Raw genomic sequence first — 17,901 nt, 5'->3', positions numbered from 1 at the left:
ACTCTTGTTCAAATTTTTCTGATCTGGTACTTGATGAGAAGCATATTTATTCATTAAATGGGTAAACAAGTCCACGGTTAACCAACATTTCATTAATGAAAAATAATGCATTGACATTATACAATTAACTTAAAATATATATATATTTTTTCCTGTAAATGTAATTGACAGATTAAACTAAGAATGTCTAATGTACATAGCAGTAATTATATGAAAATGTGAAATCAGTGTAGCACTGCTGGAGAAAACGGCTGTTGAGCTTTTGTACCTAGTGGTAATATTTTATTTAATGCACCTTTGGCAAAAATGACTGCTGGACCAAAAATGTGTGTTCCAAGAGGTGATCTACAATATGACCGTACCAGGGGGGATTCTTTGAAATGCAAAGATACAAATTCCTGAAACATTAGCATGCTCATTGACCAGGTTTTTAGTTAATGTGTCCCAAGCACATATTCTCATCCAATATAAGAAATTGAAAACATTTTTTTACAGGAACCATTAAAAAAAAGAAAAAAAGAAAAAAGGTTCTAAATGCCAAGAGCCGTTCAAAGATGCTGCCATCTCCCTGCTGCCTGAAATGCGTTCAGTTCCTATGAGTCTGTGACAGGCAGTTTAGGCTGGCAAACTTTGTCTGTGGTCCTGGGGCCTTTGGCTGAAGCACCTCCTTCAGTGCTGTTTGGTTTGGTGCAGGCAGTGAAGCTGACCCGGATGTCCCTGGGGTACAGGCCCTGGAGCACACCATCCACAATCACATCTGGGAGATCTGCAGTTAGGAGAGGTGTGCTGTAATATTCCAGGACACACATTGCCAACAGACGGTGTATTCTGTTCATTAAAAACTTAAGGGGGCGTGAGAGACGTGATGGAAAAATGTTAGTTTTTTCCCAAATAAGCTCCACCCCCTCCAAAAATATTTTTATTTATAAAACACATTCCAGTGTTTTACATTTTAATATACTTCAAAATGGATTCCAATAATCTGTCTTGTCTCAATACAGTACACAGAATTTGTGAGGTGTAAATGGAAAATTATGTATAGATGTGTTCCCCAAGGGACCTGATCAGAAAGATGCAATTAGGCTAGCAACTGTTAATTGAAAACGCATGACTACGGATTAGAACAGAATACAAACGGAAGCACTTCATACCTGAACCTGAGTCCAGAAGATAGGGGTCCTTGGAGAAGCCCACCACACGCTGGTGTAGTAGCTGACTACTGAGAGAAGAGAAAGACAAAGAAGGGATGGACAAGAGGAAACTGCCTCAGTGAGAATTGTGAGATGATGTAAAAAGGGACCTTTTTTAACACCATGCTTATCTGAACTCCCAAGAAAGAACATTGCTTTGATTTAGGGTGATAATTATGCAACCAAAAGTTCATACGGAACAACTTGATGTCTAAAGTTTTGTCAGCTGATTAATTTGATCTGGCACTTCCTGAAATATGACGGATCTTTGGACTATGCTGTTGGGACACCCGCTCCCATTGAACAAACAATTCATTGGAGGCCCTTTGATCGCTTGAGAAGAACATGCCTACCTGAAGTCCCTAGCCTGGGAGTTGTCAAGTGAGCTGGAATTTGAAAAAAAAAAAAAAAAACATCATATGGTTACTACCTATTTAATATCTAAACATTGCCAAACTAAAGTATGAAATAAATCACAGTTTTGTTGTTCTGAATGCAAGCTTGCACTGTAACTTTCACCAGCCCATAATCATAAAGATCCTACTAAACCTTTTTTTTTTTTTTTTTGGTTTAGATTTCAATGTCCCACTCTGCAAGGCCCTGTAGGTATACACTTAATTTTCATGTACAGTTTAGAGCTTGAGTGCAGGAAAAAGTACATACTCAAAACTGCAGATCTTGTTCACTGAATGGAAATGCTTGACCTGTAGAAAATCAAGTATTTCCTGAGGAACCTCTTCATTTAGATACAGAATTTCCTAAAAGGCAGGATTAAAAAAAAGCAGTCATACATCATTCTGATTCTCAAACGTCAGCATGTGGCATGATCATGCAGCTGGGGGAGAAGTGGGAGGGGGAAATGCCTAAGAGGTTTCCCATTTCAGCTGGAGGGTGAATAGTTGCGCTCAGGTGTCAGAGCCACACCTGGATGTACTCTTCCAGCTCCTGCCTTCTCTGTTCCAGGGGCTTCTGCCTCAGGTGGGGGCTGCGCTTGCTGGGGAAGTCTGGGGTCTGCAGGATTTTCTTCAGCTGTAGGGTTGGGGTGGGGGAAAGCCATTAACTCCACAGCGATATTGTTCATGTTAATTCATATTTCAAAATGAATCCATTTTTAAAACCCATTTCACTTCAGATTGTAGTTTATTTGGAATGTCTAGTCTTATTAGTAGACCCATCACATTAATGGAATGCCCTGTGAATTTGGGAGAGTTAAGACAAGCATGCCTTCTCAGAGGAAGAAAAAAAAATGCTGCCAGCCGCAGCTTGTTTTCATCAGTCTGAGTAGTGACGGCACTGGAGGGGAGCACTTCACAGACAGTACAGCCAGTGCAGGCAGACTGCACCTGCTTGAGAGACCAGGCGCCTGTGGTGTGTGAGGAGGCAAGGACAGTTCCTCTGACTGACACCCCCCTCAACAAAAAATATCCCCGGACACCTTTTGCACTGTCAAGAAAAGGAACAGGCTTTGTGAGTATGGTGATATATTTCTGCACCTATCTGTGCAAACGTGCTGGTTGAGAAGCACTGCTCGACACAGAGTGGCCCCAGAGCAGAAGCCCAGACTAGCTGCTACTCACCTTTCTGTGGAGATTCTGGAACTCTGTGTGACGCCTCAGCACAAAGTGTTTTCTTCCATTAAACAGTATCTCCACTCTGAAAAGCTGCATAAAAAGAAAGAAATGTAAGGGAACATGCCAGTAGGCAAAAATTTAATGAGGTGAATTTATTGATTTCATTACTTAAAATCGGCAAAAACAGTTCAATACTGAATACTTGTACACTGCAATCATCCAAAGCAGGGCATTTAAGAATATGTAGCCAAGGCTGCTTTCAAACATCTGTCCCTACAGGGAATACAAATGAATAAAAAGAGGGGGGTAAACAGATACATTCAAAGTCAAGCCATTTTGGCAGCAGACCTTTAAAATGAAATCAGCAAACTCCATTTCCAAACAGATGTCGCCCTCTCTTGGCCAACTTCTGAAATGCTATTGCAGCTTCCTGGAGCAACGTGAGGAGATCCTACCCTTGCCTTGTTTACCAGCTTGCTGGCTGAACAGGACAGACTTGTTGTATTCTAGCTGCCAGCTGTGGTATGCTAGTTTGAAAGTTGATTGTACTCTTCAAGGGTTCTGAATTTCTGTATGTTTACACTAGGACTCGGAACAGTACTGTCCTCTTAGGTCCACTTTTGCACTTGTTCTTGTGTTTGATTTGCACTTTGTTGTACGTCGCTCTGGATAAGAGCGTCTGCTAAATGCCACGTAATGTAATGTAATGTAATGACACACTGCTGGAAGGCCTAATTTTACTACTGCCTTAACAATAGAAGGTAGATTTCTCTCTGCCTGACACTCATGCGGGTCAGATTAAACGGGAGGACAGTCTCGTCTCAATTTCTTTTTTCATGTACACTGTATTCCTATTTTAAACAAATTGAATTTGGGGAAAGAAGAATCACAAGAATCACATTTCATTTGATACATTTTTGTTGTTCATAATCTGCTTTGATGCTCCTTTACCAGAAATGCAACATTCCCCATAACTGGCAGGGAATGTACATCCTCAGTCAGTGATACCAGTCCTATCATGGGTCCGCTAGCCTGCCACAAAAGTTAAGCTGTTCTAACGATCCTGAGTGGGGCTGTAAGAAACAGGAAAACACCCTTGTGCAAATTACTTTTACTTTCACACCCATGCCTGACTTCTGCCTCTAAGCAGACTGCTCATTACTGAAAATGCAAGTGAACAGGGGAAGGTAGAGAAACTGGAGAAAATCCAGTGTTATAGTATCTGGGTGTAGTGAGTCAGCCAGCTATAGTAATGTGACACTGAGAAACCAGTCTGATGTGCTGACTGACTGAATGAAAACACAGGAGCGTGTAGGTGTGGTTACTATGGGAGAGAAAAGAGTCCTGATTTCATGCGCAGTAAAAGAGGCCTCACTGCCCTCACTTTAAGGTTACCAACTCCACCCTGATCACGTCGGCAACACTAGAAGGTTCCATTTTATCAAAGAAGTGAACAGGTGGTAATACAGAAAATCAACACACAAAAGAGGCTGATTTTTGTCACTTGTCATGTTTTTTCCCTTTGTTTTTGGCTTCAAGGCTACATATTATTTAGGAATGTCAGCATGTAGTCCAGAAATGGGACAAGTCATGCACAGTTGATCCAGTTTTCTACCATTCCTTGTGTTAAATATAGTTGACTAGCTACATTCAAGCTATAATTAGTACTGCTCCCCTTCCCGTAAACGTCAACCTACTCGTTTGCACAGGCTAAATGGCACCTACTCCAGCACTGAACAGATAACAGTTTGCAGCCACAGACCTCTTAATGCCCAGAGATCAAAGTCTACAAAGACAACCTGTGTGCAGAACAGGAAGAATGGATTAGTCTGAATATGGAAAGAGGGAGAGAGAGAGCAAGCGAGAGAGAAGGAGAGCTTCTGCTATAGGAACTCTTTTATCTATGAATCAGATGTCTCTTCAGTTGGCAAGTCTCCCCTCTAAAAAACAGTGATGACAGTGGCATGCGAAACCCATAACTGGACCTAAATAGCTTGTTATAAATGGACTCTCTGGAGTGTAATTATAAATAGTGGTTATGCTGTGTTCACTTACAGACAATTTAGAGAGCTACAGGCCTGTGAAAAGGAACGGATACATCAGGCTCGTTAGAGAATGAATGTAAGAGCTGAACAGAAGTTCACGGTGTAATATTCATTCCATGTTGCTCGCATACTTCCACAAGGAACATGAATTAAAAAATGCTTAACTAATTCACAGACATACAGCCATATAAATGTGGGGAGTAGCAGATGCTGATCTCTGACCGATCTGTCATACTCTACCTCTATTACCGCATATTTGTCACACTGAATGGTTTCACTTCTTTAGACAAAATGTACAAATGGAAACTGAGAAAACACAAAACACAAAAAAAGGATTTAATTTATTTAATGAAAAATGAAGACTTCATAAACAGATCTAGAGGCTACACTGCAAGATGCACACCACTAGTTAGCTGAAAAACGGGATGGCCAGGTACAAATACAGTATGAACTGCTTACTGCACCAAAGTAACTGTCATTGTGATGTTCTCACATGGAATAATGTTAAACTTTTTGAGTGTGGCCCATTTCATGTATATAATTTCAGTTCATTCTGAAACTGCTCACATCCTTTTCGCTTTATGTTCCTGTTCTTAAACAAGGGAATTTGCTGGTTCAGACCCCACTCAGTTCCGCCTGCTATGAGTACTATGAGTGGACATGGATGACCACAAAGTTACCGTATACCTGCCCTCAGGCTTCTGGCCGTCTCCCCCATCAGTTACTGCACAAACACACATCATGTGGGAAAAAGTCCATTATACATTCACTGAGCACCATATTAGGAACACTATACTAATACTGGGTAGGGCCTCCCTTTACTCTCAAAAAAGCCTAAATTCTTTGTGGCATGGATTCCACAAGATGTTGAAAATATTCCTTTGAGATTCTGTTCCATGTTGACATGATTGCATCATGCAATTTCCGCAGATTTGTCAGCTGCACATTGGATTGTTCTATTGGATTCAGATCCAGCGACTGGGAAGAACATTACCAACATACATGAAACCAGTTTGAGACGACTTTTGCTTTGTATCACAGTCCATTATCATACTGCAAGTAGCCATTAGAAGATGGGTAGATTGTGGCCATGAAGAGATGCAGAACAAAAGTCAAATAGTCTGTGAAATCAAGATTCATCAGACCAGGCTACATTTTTCCAGCCTTCAACTGTCCAGTTTTGACGAGTGTGTGCACACTGCAGACTCAGCTTTCTGTTCTTGGCTGACAGAAGAGGAACCTGACATGGTCTTCTGCTGTTGCAGCCCATCAACCTCAAGGTTTGACGTGTTTGCATTCTGAGATGCTTTTCTATCTTATCGGAGTTACTGTAGCCTTTCTGTCAGCTTGAACCAGTCGGGCCATTCTCCGTTGACCTCTTTCATCAACAATGCGTTTCCGTCTGCAGAACTGTTTTTTGTTTTTCACACCGTTCTGAGTAAACTCTAGAGACTATTGTGCGTGAAAATGGCAGGAGATCAGCAGCAACAGAAATACTCAAACAAGCCTGTCTGGCACCAACAATCATGCCATGATCGAAATCACTGAGATCACATTTCTTCCCCATTCTGATGGTTGATGTGAACATTAACTGAAGCTCCCGTATCTGCATGATTTCATGCATTGCACTGCTGCCACACGATTGGTTGATTAGATAATCTCATGAATAAGTAGGTGTACAGGTTCCTAATAAAGTGCTCAGTGAGTGTATAAACACTTTACCATGTCATTACCAAAAATGGAAATGTTTAATAGAAAACAACATGCACAATATACACAAACACAGGGCAGGATTATAGCTTTGGGGCAACCATACATGAACAAGCTAGCTATGCCTGTCAATGTGCAATGCATAATACTTATAATTTAACCATAAATCTTCCACAGCCAACACAGCTACACTAACAAAAGCTTGTTTACATGTACTGCCCTCCCGTACAACTACAACTACTACAACTTATAAATATCATTTATAAGGCAACCAAAAATCCAAACGGATAAAATAACACATTCAATTAAATATGCTTCTATAACAGCCAATGCAGGCCTTGTTTATCCATGTCTTATCCCAGGAACGAAAAACAGGAAACCTTTGTAGACCGATGTGCAGGTAATCCAAATCAGGGCATTCAACTAACCCACCAGCAGCTCTGTAAACATTCCACACTGATCAGTCACAAACACAGATGCCACAGAAAAGGCAGAAAGGCCAGGGGCTTTGGATGCACTGGATAACAGTTATACTGCAGGCTTCTACTTCCATTCTGGGGAAAAAAAAAAAAGTTAAGATACTGTAAAGGCATTAAAGCCTAATGAAAAATTGGTCATTATAAAAAAAGAAGAAAAACTAGCTCCGTGGTCCATGTGAAGACCTTACCTCTTAGCCCAATATATAAACAAGTCACACTGTAAGGGCCATGACATTTCATTATTTAAGTTGAGGACTCTCAAGAAATAAAACTGAGAAGAAGCTGTGTGTATATCTGATAGAGGAATAATCAGTGGTAAATGCAACTGGTAGCAATTTCTTTCAGCATGCGCAGGCAGAAAATGTAATGCAGTTCACCCTGCTGTGAATCTCAACTCGAAATGCTCGTCTACTGGTTAACGGACAAAAGTTTGCCATCAGAATTCAAGTAAAGAGGCTAAAGGTAGGGGTAATTTTTCACATGATCAACTGTACTTGGATCTGTGCAGTCAGTCATGAGGAAGGCATTCAGATGCTCGCTCTCCCTCTCTCTCTCTCGGTCCCACTTCATGAAGTGCATTTCTTCCCATCACAGAGTACGCTTTGTTAACCATGTGCAGAATTCCCGATCCCCTAGGACAATACTGTTGTGTGTACCAGGAAGCAGACTAATGCCACACCACAGGAAGTCAACATGAGGTCCACTCCTGATCCCTGCCTGCAACACAGGACTCCATTGAACACACGCAGTCTTGCTCTTGTCCAGTGTATGGCCGACTGCTTTTCTGCAGGACAGGGTGAAACCTTTACAGACTATCCTATTGGCTCTCAAACCACTGGGTCTGATGTTAAGTATGTGGGAAAACATCCTTGCATCATCCTGCCCTTGAAAGGGGCATATGAAGTTTGGATTATAGCACGATAGGGACATAGACAGGTTTGAAGATAGTACTCAGTAGAGCATATACCTCTGCCAACACTTTGAAATTGATATGCCAGTTCCATATGTCAAATAATAGATATTCATAAAAAGTTAATACTTTTACACCAGGATATGCACTAAATGCTAAATTCTGTATTTCTGTTTAAATTCTAACCACTCTTGAAGCACTTTATTTGGTTACTGCTATATCACTTGGCCAATCAGCATTATATTTGTTGAGTGACTGGAAATGACTTATCCAGCATCTTCCTTCTGATAGACAGGCAACGCTTCATGGTGTTTTGGTGTAAAAAGGTAATCAGTTTGTCCTTGCCCCATGATCAACCTTTCCACAAATTTTGTGGTGTTCCACAAGTCATATGCCTTTTGTAAAAACCACACCCACACCCCCCTTTGGCCAATCGGTGTGACAAGTTGATCGCTTCTTCTTTGTCCCATGACCAAGCTTTCCACAGTTTCATGAAAATCCCTTCATAATATTTGGAGATATCCTGCTAAGAGAGACAGAGTGGCCATTCAGGTGGAGAAGGTAATAAACGCTGCAGACTAGCCATGCTGGTTTTGAAACAGCCCCACAAGATAACCAGGAGCCAAACATAAAGGGCCATAAGGTTTAGCATAGTTTAACAAGGGGCAGAAATCTACAGAATACACATTTTTAAATATAGATAGGAAATAGTCTTCCTTGGCCACCTCATTTTTGGATATGCGAAGAAGTAACAGATTGCTATTACACACTGTGCAAAATGGTTGATTGCTGGTTTCAGTACAATAGAACAGGGATGCTGCAATCTGGCCCCCGAGGCCTGCAGTACTCCTGGTTTTCATTCTTCCCCTCCAATCAACACCTGAATTAAACCTGGGACACCAAAATATTCATCCAGTGGTGAGAAGCACAGTAATCAGATTCAGTCTCAAGTTTTCAGCCGCATACTGTATAAAAAAAAACCCTTCTTTGGAACATACAGTAGCTAGAGTAAGATCCTTTCTTTTAGTCTGACACTGAAAAATTATTTCACACATTTGTTTCAAGCAGACAAAATTATGGTAATGTAATAGATTTTTGATTTTGATGGAAAAGCCCATCCATTATCTAACTAAATTATTCCTGGTCAGGGTCGCGGGAGGTACTGGAGCCTATCTCAGCATGCATTGGGCAAGGCAGGAATACACCCTGGACAGACCGCCAATACATCACAGGGCCCACACACAATTCATTCACACATTCATACATACGGGCAATTTAGACTCTCCAATTAACCATTGGAGAGTCTTCTGGACTGTGGGAGGAAACTGGAGTACCCGGAGGAAACCCACAGAACATGCAAACTACACACAGACACGGGGAGAACATGCAAACTACACACAGACACGGGGGAGAACATGCAAACTACACACAGAAAGGCTCAGGCTGGGATTTGAACCCAGGACCTTCTTGCATTGCACCACTGTCGCCTTAATTTATTTGTAATATCATTTTTTATTTGTTAAATCCTGCTTTTATTCAACAATGCCTTTTGGCATTTATTATAATTTTGGCATTTTAAGTTTTCTTCCTTTTATTTTAATTTACTATGTTTTTTTAATTTTGGAAATACTTCCTATACTATATCATCTTCATATCTTCAAATCTTCGTATCTTCAAACACTACAAGTACCCTGATGTTATACTGTATAAATTAAGTTTGTTGTTGTGTACATTCCAGGTCATCATCAAAAATATTCTTGGGAGGGAAACGAGAAACAAATACATAAGAAGAAAACAAGATTGTTAGCTGCACTAAGGACATATTATCCATGACCATGTCTGTGCAATAGTGAGAATAATGAGCATAATATTTCCGATACCACAGGCATTGTATTCACGACTGAATGAAGGCAGAAGCCCAGAGCAGCCCTGTTTTCAGCTGTCCGTTGACCCAGTCATCCGGAATTAGCCAGCAGACAGATGCAGATTTACATTTAGCCCTCCAGTAAGCGCACACACACAAGCCACACTGAAAATTTTCCCCTTGCATCAAAGTCTTTTTTGGACAGGGCCAGCCGTGAGATTGGATTCACAGCCTCCAGAGACAACAGAGCAGGGCATTTAAAATGGCTTCCATGGGGCCTTAGCACTGTTATAGCATGTTCCTCACAACCGGCCATACAGAATGGTTCTCAGGAGTCGAGGCTTCCACCACCTTTTATCAAATTGTTGGCCGCCACTGTAATTTATAAAAATCAGACAAAATATTAAAGCGTGAGGTTCCATAGAGATGAGGCTCCATAGAGAGGGATACTGCACTCTGGTGTCCCCTGAATCAGTGTGAGAGTTTCTGCGAGGATGGGCGAAGAGCGTGGCACAGCAGACAGACGGGAGCTGTGAGCGTGGGCCAGCAGTAAAGCTCCAGGTGGCCGGAGGCTGGCTCACAGCTCAGGCGCACAGAAAGTCAGCGCACACAGGAGCTTTAGAATACCCTGAAAGTCTGTGTGCCCCAAACAGCAGAAACTCAGGAGTGTTCAACTATGTTTACTGCACATTCTAAATCAGGTTCTCTCAAATTATTTCATCTCAAGGCCCCCTAAAATGGCCATGCTCTAGCTGAGGACCCATTTTATTCAACACCTGTATTGAACAACTACTACAGCCTACGAAATAGATAATACTCAATACACTAGCACATGTAAGCATATGTAATACACTGTCTTTCTCAGACATGCATTTTGCACAATATATAGTAAATTACAAACATTAACACGGGGGGTTTGAGTCAGGATTCTTCTTGAAAATCAGGTTAGTTAAAAAGCCCAGCAAGTAGTGTATGCATAATAGAAAAGTATACAAAATGTATTGACAAAACAGGACCCATTTTGTCCCCTGTTCTCCAAATTTCAACTTTGTAATTTGCTAAATTAATGTCCTGCTTTCACAACAAATTCCAGGGTCAGTGCAGAGCCAACAGCAGGTTCATTGATGCAGAACAGTAAGTTACACATGGGCTGTTGTCCCTGGTTTTTCCACCACTTTAACCCCTTAGCTGCATGGCTTCTGCATGGCCGCATGTAAGAAACAGTACATGTAAATTAAATGGGGTGGAAAAGGCAAAGGTGCTGAGTTAAAAATGACACAGGTAATGGAATATGCTTACTGGAGACTCAGCTGTGGCTATTACTGCGGTTATTTGTTTCTAGAGGTAGCCATTACATTACATTACATTATAGTCATTTAGCAGATACCCTGATCCAGACCCACGTACAATAAGCTGCAAATCAGAACCAGGGACAATGCCCTGAAAGTATGATTCCAAGTCCTGTGATCACATAGATAAAAACTTGAACCCTTGTAGAATAATCAGATAACTGCACAAGTTGCAATACCACAGTTGGCAGCTAAAACGAATAGCAAAATAATTTAACGCAAGTGCAATTATTATGTATAGCATACACATGGCATACATGGGCAATTATTACAGTGGGGAGGGAAACGTGCAGCCTGAAAAAGTGAGTTAAACCTTCTGCACATGCTGTTCCGTGTCAATATTGGTGTATGATTAAACACACACAGGTATTACCTTAATTGAACATACTGCTAAAAATGACTACCAGACAGGGCAGGGCAGACAACAAATAGTTGTTAGTAGAAAACAAACACTACATTTATTGACAGACGTGAAAATTCAGCCGCCAGAACTATGCTCCCGAAACACCACAATGTTCCAAAGCACATATATGCAATTCTGTTCGCTTGGCAACGTACAGACTCCCATACTCTCTGTGCCAGAGACTGAATGAAAATATAAGAACACAGTGAGTACATTGCTGATGTCGATAATAACAGAAGGTTGTAAGGTAAAGTATAGATATTTTAGTTAGCTCGAAGTCGAAGATCACACCACAATTACAGCACTTATAATTTGTGCGAGGAGCTGGAAACAAATAAGACACGTGGAATCGTAGTGCACAGTACCTGTGTTACACTTACTTTCCGTAACTTTCCTGATTCGTCCACTGCTCTCTCCAAAGACGGGATGGATACTTCAATCATTGTGAGACACTGCGCTGGCATTTTTATTCTTTGGAGATTATTCCATTGATGAGTCCGCTGCGCTAAGGATAGGGAATATAAATTTCTGAGCTTCAGTTCAGCTTCGTCAAACAACTAACGCTGTCCAATGTTGTTGTGAAAGTCTCCTGTCCCTTCCCAATGTTGTTCTTTACTTTCACAGACCAGTGAGAAAAGGAAAACCTCATGTAAAAGAGCTAAACACTCCCCAGGAGTAAACTGGTGCTTGTAGTTTCAACAGATCGTCTCCTTCAGTTCAAAATGCTCCTCCCACACCAATTTGTGCAATTGCGTCAGTGACAAACTGCTCCTCCTTGCCTAATATCAAGGACAGGTTGCCTGTCTCACGTTTATTAATATCAATGTGTTTCGAACATGTCCGATAAAAACGTACATAGTTCTGAGAAGTTGTAAAGTAAAAATAGGTTAGAAGCGAATCTACCTGCAGCCATAGCAGGCTACAAAGAGTTAACCATACGGAGAAAAAACCCCGCAAATGAATGACGGCCTATGCTAGGTCTAAAAAAGTCACTCCGATTTCTAAAACAATCTGTTGCTGCCAATACAAGCTATAGTATTGGTGCATATTAGTAGCATACAACACTGTAGCAATTAATTGGCATATCGTAATAGCCAAGCTCTGCAAGTCGATTTATTTCCAATCAAATCTCTGTTTTTATGAACGAATGAAAATAGAACCCGTCATTGGCTAATCAATCGGGTTACATATACCAACATACTGTAAAATATTCAGTTTTAATTCTATGGAGGATATTCAATAAATAAATTTAAAAAACGTACCCCGCTATCAATATTTGCAAAATATAGAGCAATACAACTCAAGCTATTTGAGGACGCATCATCGCTTAGGGTGGAACACGCCTACATAATAGCCTACTGTAGTCTGTAAACTATAGGCCGACATAACTTTCCTCAAACTACCTCAAATTTCATGAAAAAAAAAAGACATTTCACTTGCCATGGATTATAAAGGAGTTGAGGGTGCTATAAAAACTGTGAAAGTATCAAACGCACAGTGCCCAAATGAATCGATACCATTATGAAGAACAAGTGCATGTCAACAAGCTGTTTGGACTTCTGGTGCAGTTGTGATATCACAACAACACGCTAATTTGCTTCAGCACGGCCTACCTTGGAAAGATGTACAATATGGAAACAGGAAATTCTTGTAGCCTATGCATGGGACCCATATGAAGCTATTTTAGGAGGCCATTTTTTTTTTTAAAACAGCAAATTACTGAATTTCTATTTAAGTTTGATTATAAAGTTAAATAATACATAATAATTCGGCTTGTCCTTTCCTTATAATAGGCTACATGAACAATTATCCTCTAAAATAGCATAATAAAATGGATACAATTGTTGTCATTATCGCTCAAAATGCAGTAGGCTAGGTCAGGAGGAAATTCATAAAGAAGCCATAGGCTTGGCTACAGCAACCTAATAAGCATTTTAAAACTGTAGACATACAGTAGCCCTATTATCGGTATAATATTGCTCTTATTTCATGGGGAATTTGTTTCTGAAAAAACAATGGTTTCAAGACAGAAACGCGCCATTTCGGACTGAAAAGCCAGAGTGAGATAGGATAGCCTACTCGATAGTTCAATCTCAGAGGCTTTAATTTTAGAATTAAGTGCACAGGGGACTACTTCTATAGGCTACTTGAAATGATTGTGGAAATGTATGGTTACACAGGGCTTCTGGTGTGCAAAGATAGCCATTAAACAAAACTTTTCCATACTGTGCTTGTGTGTGTGTATATATATATATATATATATATATATATATATATATATATATATATATATATATATATATATATATATATATAAAGACAAACTAGTCAGAAATGCAGAAAGGTAGCCCAAAAAAAAAAGAAGTAACTAAAGGGGCATTGTTACGTAGTAGTTGTAAGTTCATTCTTATCCGTTATCAACCATAGCCTAATCAGCACTGTATGTGTGTTATGACCTCCCCGTGTTATAGTAATGCTGACCGGTATCAAAAAAAAATCCAAAGCTTTCTGTGGCATTGGGAACACTAAGCACAAGTAGCAAATTAAAAGACCGTTAAGTGTGAGAGGAAAAGATAAAGGCACACCCCAGCGACATTCTAACCAGACAAGTGGAGCGAGGCTAAACTCTGAATGAGCTGTGAGACTCACTACAGATGCCAATTAGACCAGTGTGAGATCACTGAGGCCAAGTAGTAGAGGTGATACTGGATTAGAGATGAGGTGGAGTGAAATAATTTAATTTGGTAAGGGGATGAGATTTTATATTAATTGGGGGTGGCAGTGGTGAGTCCCTACTACACTTTAAAAAGACTTTTAGAACCCGGGGACTAAAGCCATGATAAAATGAGTTATTTCATTCATGGTTAGTCCCATTTCACTTGTTATGATGGGCCCAAAGGGATTCATTGAAGATGTCATGGTGAATTAAGATGCACTTTATCCCATAAAAATACAATCCTTTCATCTAGGCGGCACCATGGGATTTTAAATCATTCCATATTAATCTTCCCAACAACTTTAGAATCGGCCATTTTAGAAGAAGCCACTGTCATAAGACTCACAAGGGGGAAATGAGAATACAGGAAAAACAAAGCTCCTGACCATTGTCTGTCCGTGCAAAATCAACACAAGGTTTTAACTTGGCATAACAAGTAGGCTACTTGTTCCCTGCAACCTCTTCATGCTAAAATAGCACCATAACCAGGACATTTTAGCCCCATCATCCACATAGCTGAAAGTCACTGCGTCAGCAAACTGCAGGTCATGTGGCGAGCCCGGCAGGAAGTCTGCCTCCTTTTCTACGGCTGACACGGCACGTGGGCCAAGTCATCGCCCTCTCCAACGCAGTCCTGATCAAGCAGAGCCAGCCAGGCAGGAGATTCACCCCCGCACTGAATCCAGAAAGACACAACTGCATTCCCAGTCTGGCATCAGAGCAGAGGACTACATCACTGGTCCTGGAGAGTCACAGGGACTTAACGTTTGCATTGTTATTTAAACTGCGGATTACACATTTAAATCACCACAGATTACTTGGGTCTGAACTGATTTTCAGTCAAAAAAACATGTGCAGGACCCCATTGCTGGTATAACTCCAGATACCCATTCTTTGCAAAAAAAAAAAAAAAAAAAAAAGAAATTGCTGCTGTTGAATATATATTGATGTTGAATATGCTCCCCCATCACAAATGATTCAGTGCCTAGGGCAAACCAGAGGGACAATGCCTTAACTTTGCCTCACCTTGAACGGTCTCAAAATTACAGATTCTCACCTGCTGTACATTTGCAGTATGCCAAGCAAAAACAGCCATTGTAAGTTCCAATGGATCAAAGCCCATCTTAAGTGAAATGGGTTACGAAATTACCCGTTTGTTGCAAATGTACAGTGGCTGTGGTGACCGACAATATGAAATGAAATGCAGTGTGCCTGACCCGCGATAACAGGGACATCCTCACACCCGACAAATTCCTGTACATTGAAATCCTGACCGATCAGGCTTCAGTATTGCACAACAGCTGGCATTTCAAAGCAACATACCTTTCAGCGGCACCAGTCGTGTCAAGACTTGAAGCATTCCTCACCAAAAGCATTGTGTATTTGTTTAGGCTTGTCACAGAGTAGGTACTTCTCCACAGGAACGAAGTCCCCCTACACTGAAAAACCCAGGGGTATGCGCTCCCCCCCCCCCCACTTAAATTACTTTACACATGTGCAAGAACTTAAATGTTATTCATGAGTGACAACAGAGAGGACTAAACAAAAGGAGAATTCTCAAGTGGAAAAACCGGTAGCTGATTATTTAGGACAAGCAATCTGCCCTGTGGTGGTGCACGCAGATAGGGAAACACTGTGGCTGGTACTTTAGCCAACATAAAGGGAAACAATACTTTGTTCTGCAATCCATGCCTGTAAGCTGAATTCAGGAAGGCTCTGAATTCTGGTTCTCTTAACTGCAGTGTTTGGGGGTGGGGGTATCGAGTGGCTGAAACAAAGTTTTAAAACTTAGGGAAGACATAAAACTGCTGCCATGTTTGAATATATCCCTACACGTTGAAGCAACATGCAGAAATCAGAAGGTTTTTGCATTGAATTAATTTTCCACCTTAGCATCTTACCAGCTCTCCTAAAGCAGTAACCAAAATGGCTGACCTGAACACAATGAGGCAAGGGGAGATTTCTTTGGAACCTCACATTATTAAAACAAGAGGATGAACCCACTTGAGATCATTTACCAACCAATGACTCCAAGATCGAACAAGCCACATGTTTTATTAACCAACTTTATTTCCAATAATTTATGGCAGTTAAAGCAAACTATCTTATGACTTGAGCTAACATAAGAGGCATATTACAAACATCCCCAGAGTATGCATAAAACGTTTTCTGCAACATGTCCTGCAACACCACTGCTATGAAGGTGTTAAAAGTGTATGCCATTTACACAGGGTGAACAGGGACAGTGAAGAGCAAAATGAATATGGGTTGAGCTGCAGCAAACTAAAGGAAGACAGACAAGGACTGACACCTAATCTCTGTTCAAATGTTTAACAAAGGAATGACATTTTTTGCTGGTTCGACATTACTTGACAAACCCTCATCTTAGTCAAAACACATGGCATCTTAGACATGTACAATGGCCTATAGTACACACAACACTTCCAAGTATATGTTCTAAAACAAAAAAAAGTTGATACAACAATTGGAGATAACAAATATAAGACATTTATGTATCAATAGTGAATTCAAGTCGGCTGGGCTGTAGTAGATCAAGTTGGAACCGAAGACCCAACATGTCTTCAGTAACATACGCCGGTCATGTCGTCAGTATCACCAGCCTTTACATGGTTGAAGTGCTTTTCGATCTTCAGCGAGTGAGATTCACAGGCGACATGCAGACTGGTTTGTCGGACCAGAAATGCGCTGGGCACAGCCAGACCATTCAACTTCAACCTGCTTTTACTACCTTACAAATCAAAGACCAATTAAATGTGCGCAAAAAACATAGTGAATGTCTCCTCGTATGAATGCCATTTTCTTGTCACCGTTACGGTTTGAATACAGAAATTTGCGTTCTCTTGTGTGGAAGTGCATTAGCTTTTTGAATTTCACAAAGCAGTGGGAAGACCACCACAAAGTCAACAGTATTCTCTTTCCTGCAAGACATGGTGAAGGGAGTGAGCAGCTGGCCTCTTCAAACCCTGCACACTGGAATATCAGTGCAAGCTTTCACTCAATAGTGCAGTCGGAGTACAACACACGTACTCCGCACGTACTCCGCACTGCATTTGTTTCGCACACTTCAAACTTCAAAAAGAACCGTGCAGTATTTTTTATTTTTTTTTATCTTCTGCTTTGACCACTCAAAATTACACTGACACTTAGTGGTTAGTCCTAAACTACAGAATACTGGATATTCAAAACAAAGCTTTTTTTTTCTTTTCTTTTTTTCTTTTCTTTTTGAAAGGTCCAGGAACTGTGCGTTTCATCGTAACATTTCACTCTTCACCTGGCATTACAGTGTACAGAGGTCCTTACCGACAAGTCTGACATCAAATATGCTTTTCTGTGTGAATTACACTTACTGCTGAAGGAAAGATCAGGTGCAGTGCATTATTTAAGGGCCAAAATTACAAAACATTATTGTAACAGGAGATGTGGTCCCTCTCCCCAGAAACAAACAATTGATACATAAATACACCCCACTGATTAGGGGGAAGGGGGGTGTGTCTTACTTTCAGCTGCCAATACATGTGCAATCCCTTTAGCCAATCATGTGATTTCCTCACAGCCCCAAAGGTTAATGACCATCCCCCATCGTTCTCTCTCCATAAAAGCACACTCCCTGCAAACCTGGGTGTCAATTCAGCAAACTACAGGA

General features: G+C 40.8%; 1 protein-coding gene across 2 annotated transcripts; it reads right to left on the bottom strand.

Annotated features, from left to right (window-relative positions):
* Nucleotides 1-13: 13 nt before the first annotated feature.
* Nucleotides 14-15,649, bottom strand: snx22 (sorting nexin 22). Of its 2 annotated transcripts, none has more exons than XM_061221332.1 (8): nt 15,561-15,649; nt 11,902-12,026; nt 2,768-2,851; nt 2,115-2,219; nt 1,854-1,948; nt 1,544-1,576; nt 1,152-1,219; nt 14-766 (listed from the first exon to the last, which is right to left on the bottom strand). In XM_061221332.1, exons 1-8 carry the CDS (start codon nt 15,595-15,597, stop codon nt 594-596), a joined length of 720 nt encoding a protein of 239 aa, XP_061077316.1. In that variant the 5' UTR covers nt 15,598-15,649; the 3' UTR covers nt 14-593. The 2 variants fall into 2 exon arrangements, with proteins under 2 accessions (XP_061077316.1, XP_061077317.1); XM_061221333.1 differs by having other exon boundaries at nt 1,152-1,216.
* Between the last annotated feature and the right edge of the window lie 2,252 nt (nt 15,650-17,901).

This window comes from Conger conger, chromosome 15 (genome assembly GCF_963514075.1).
Source record: "Conger conger chromosome 15, fConCon1.1, whole genome shotgun sequence".
NCBI lineage: Eukaryota > Metazoa > Chordata > Actinopteri > Anguilliformes > Congridae > Conger > Conger conger.
Note: the sequence above shows the minus strand (reverse complement) of the source record. Positions and strands in the feature narration are given on the sequence as shown.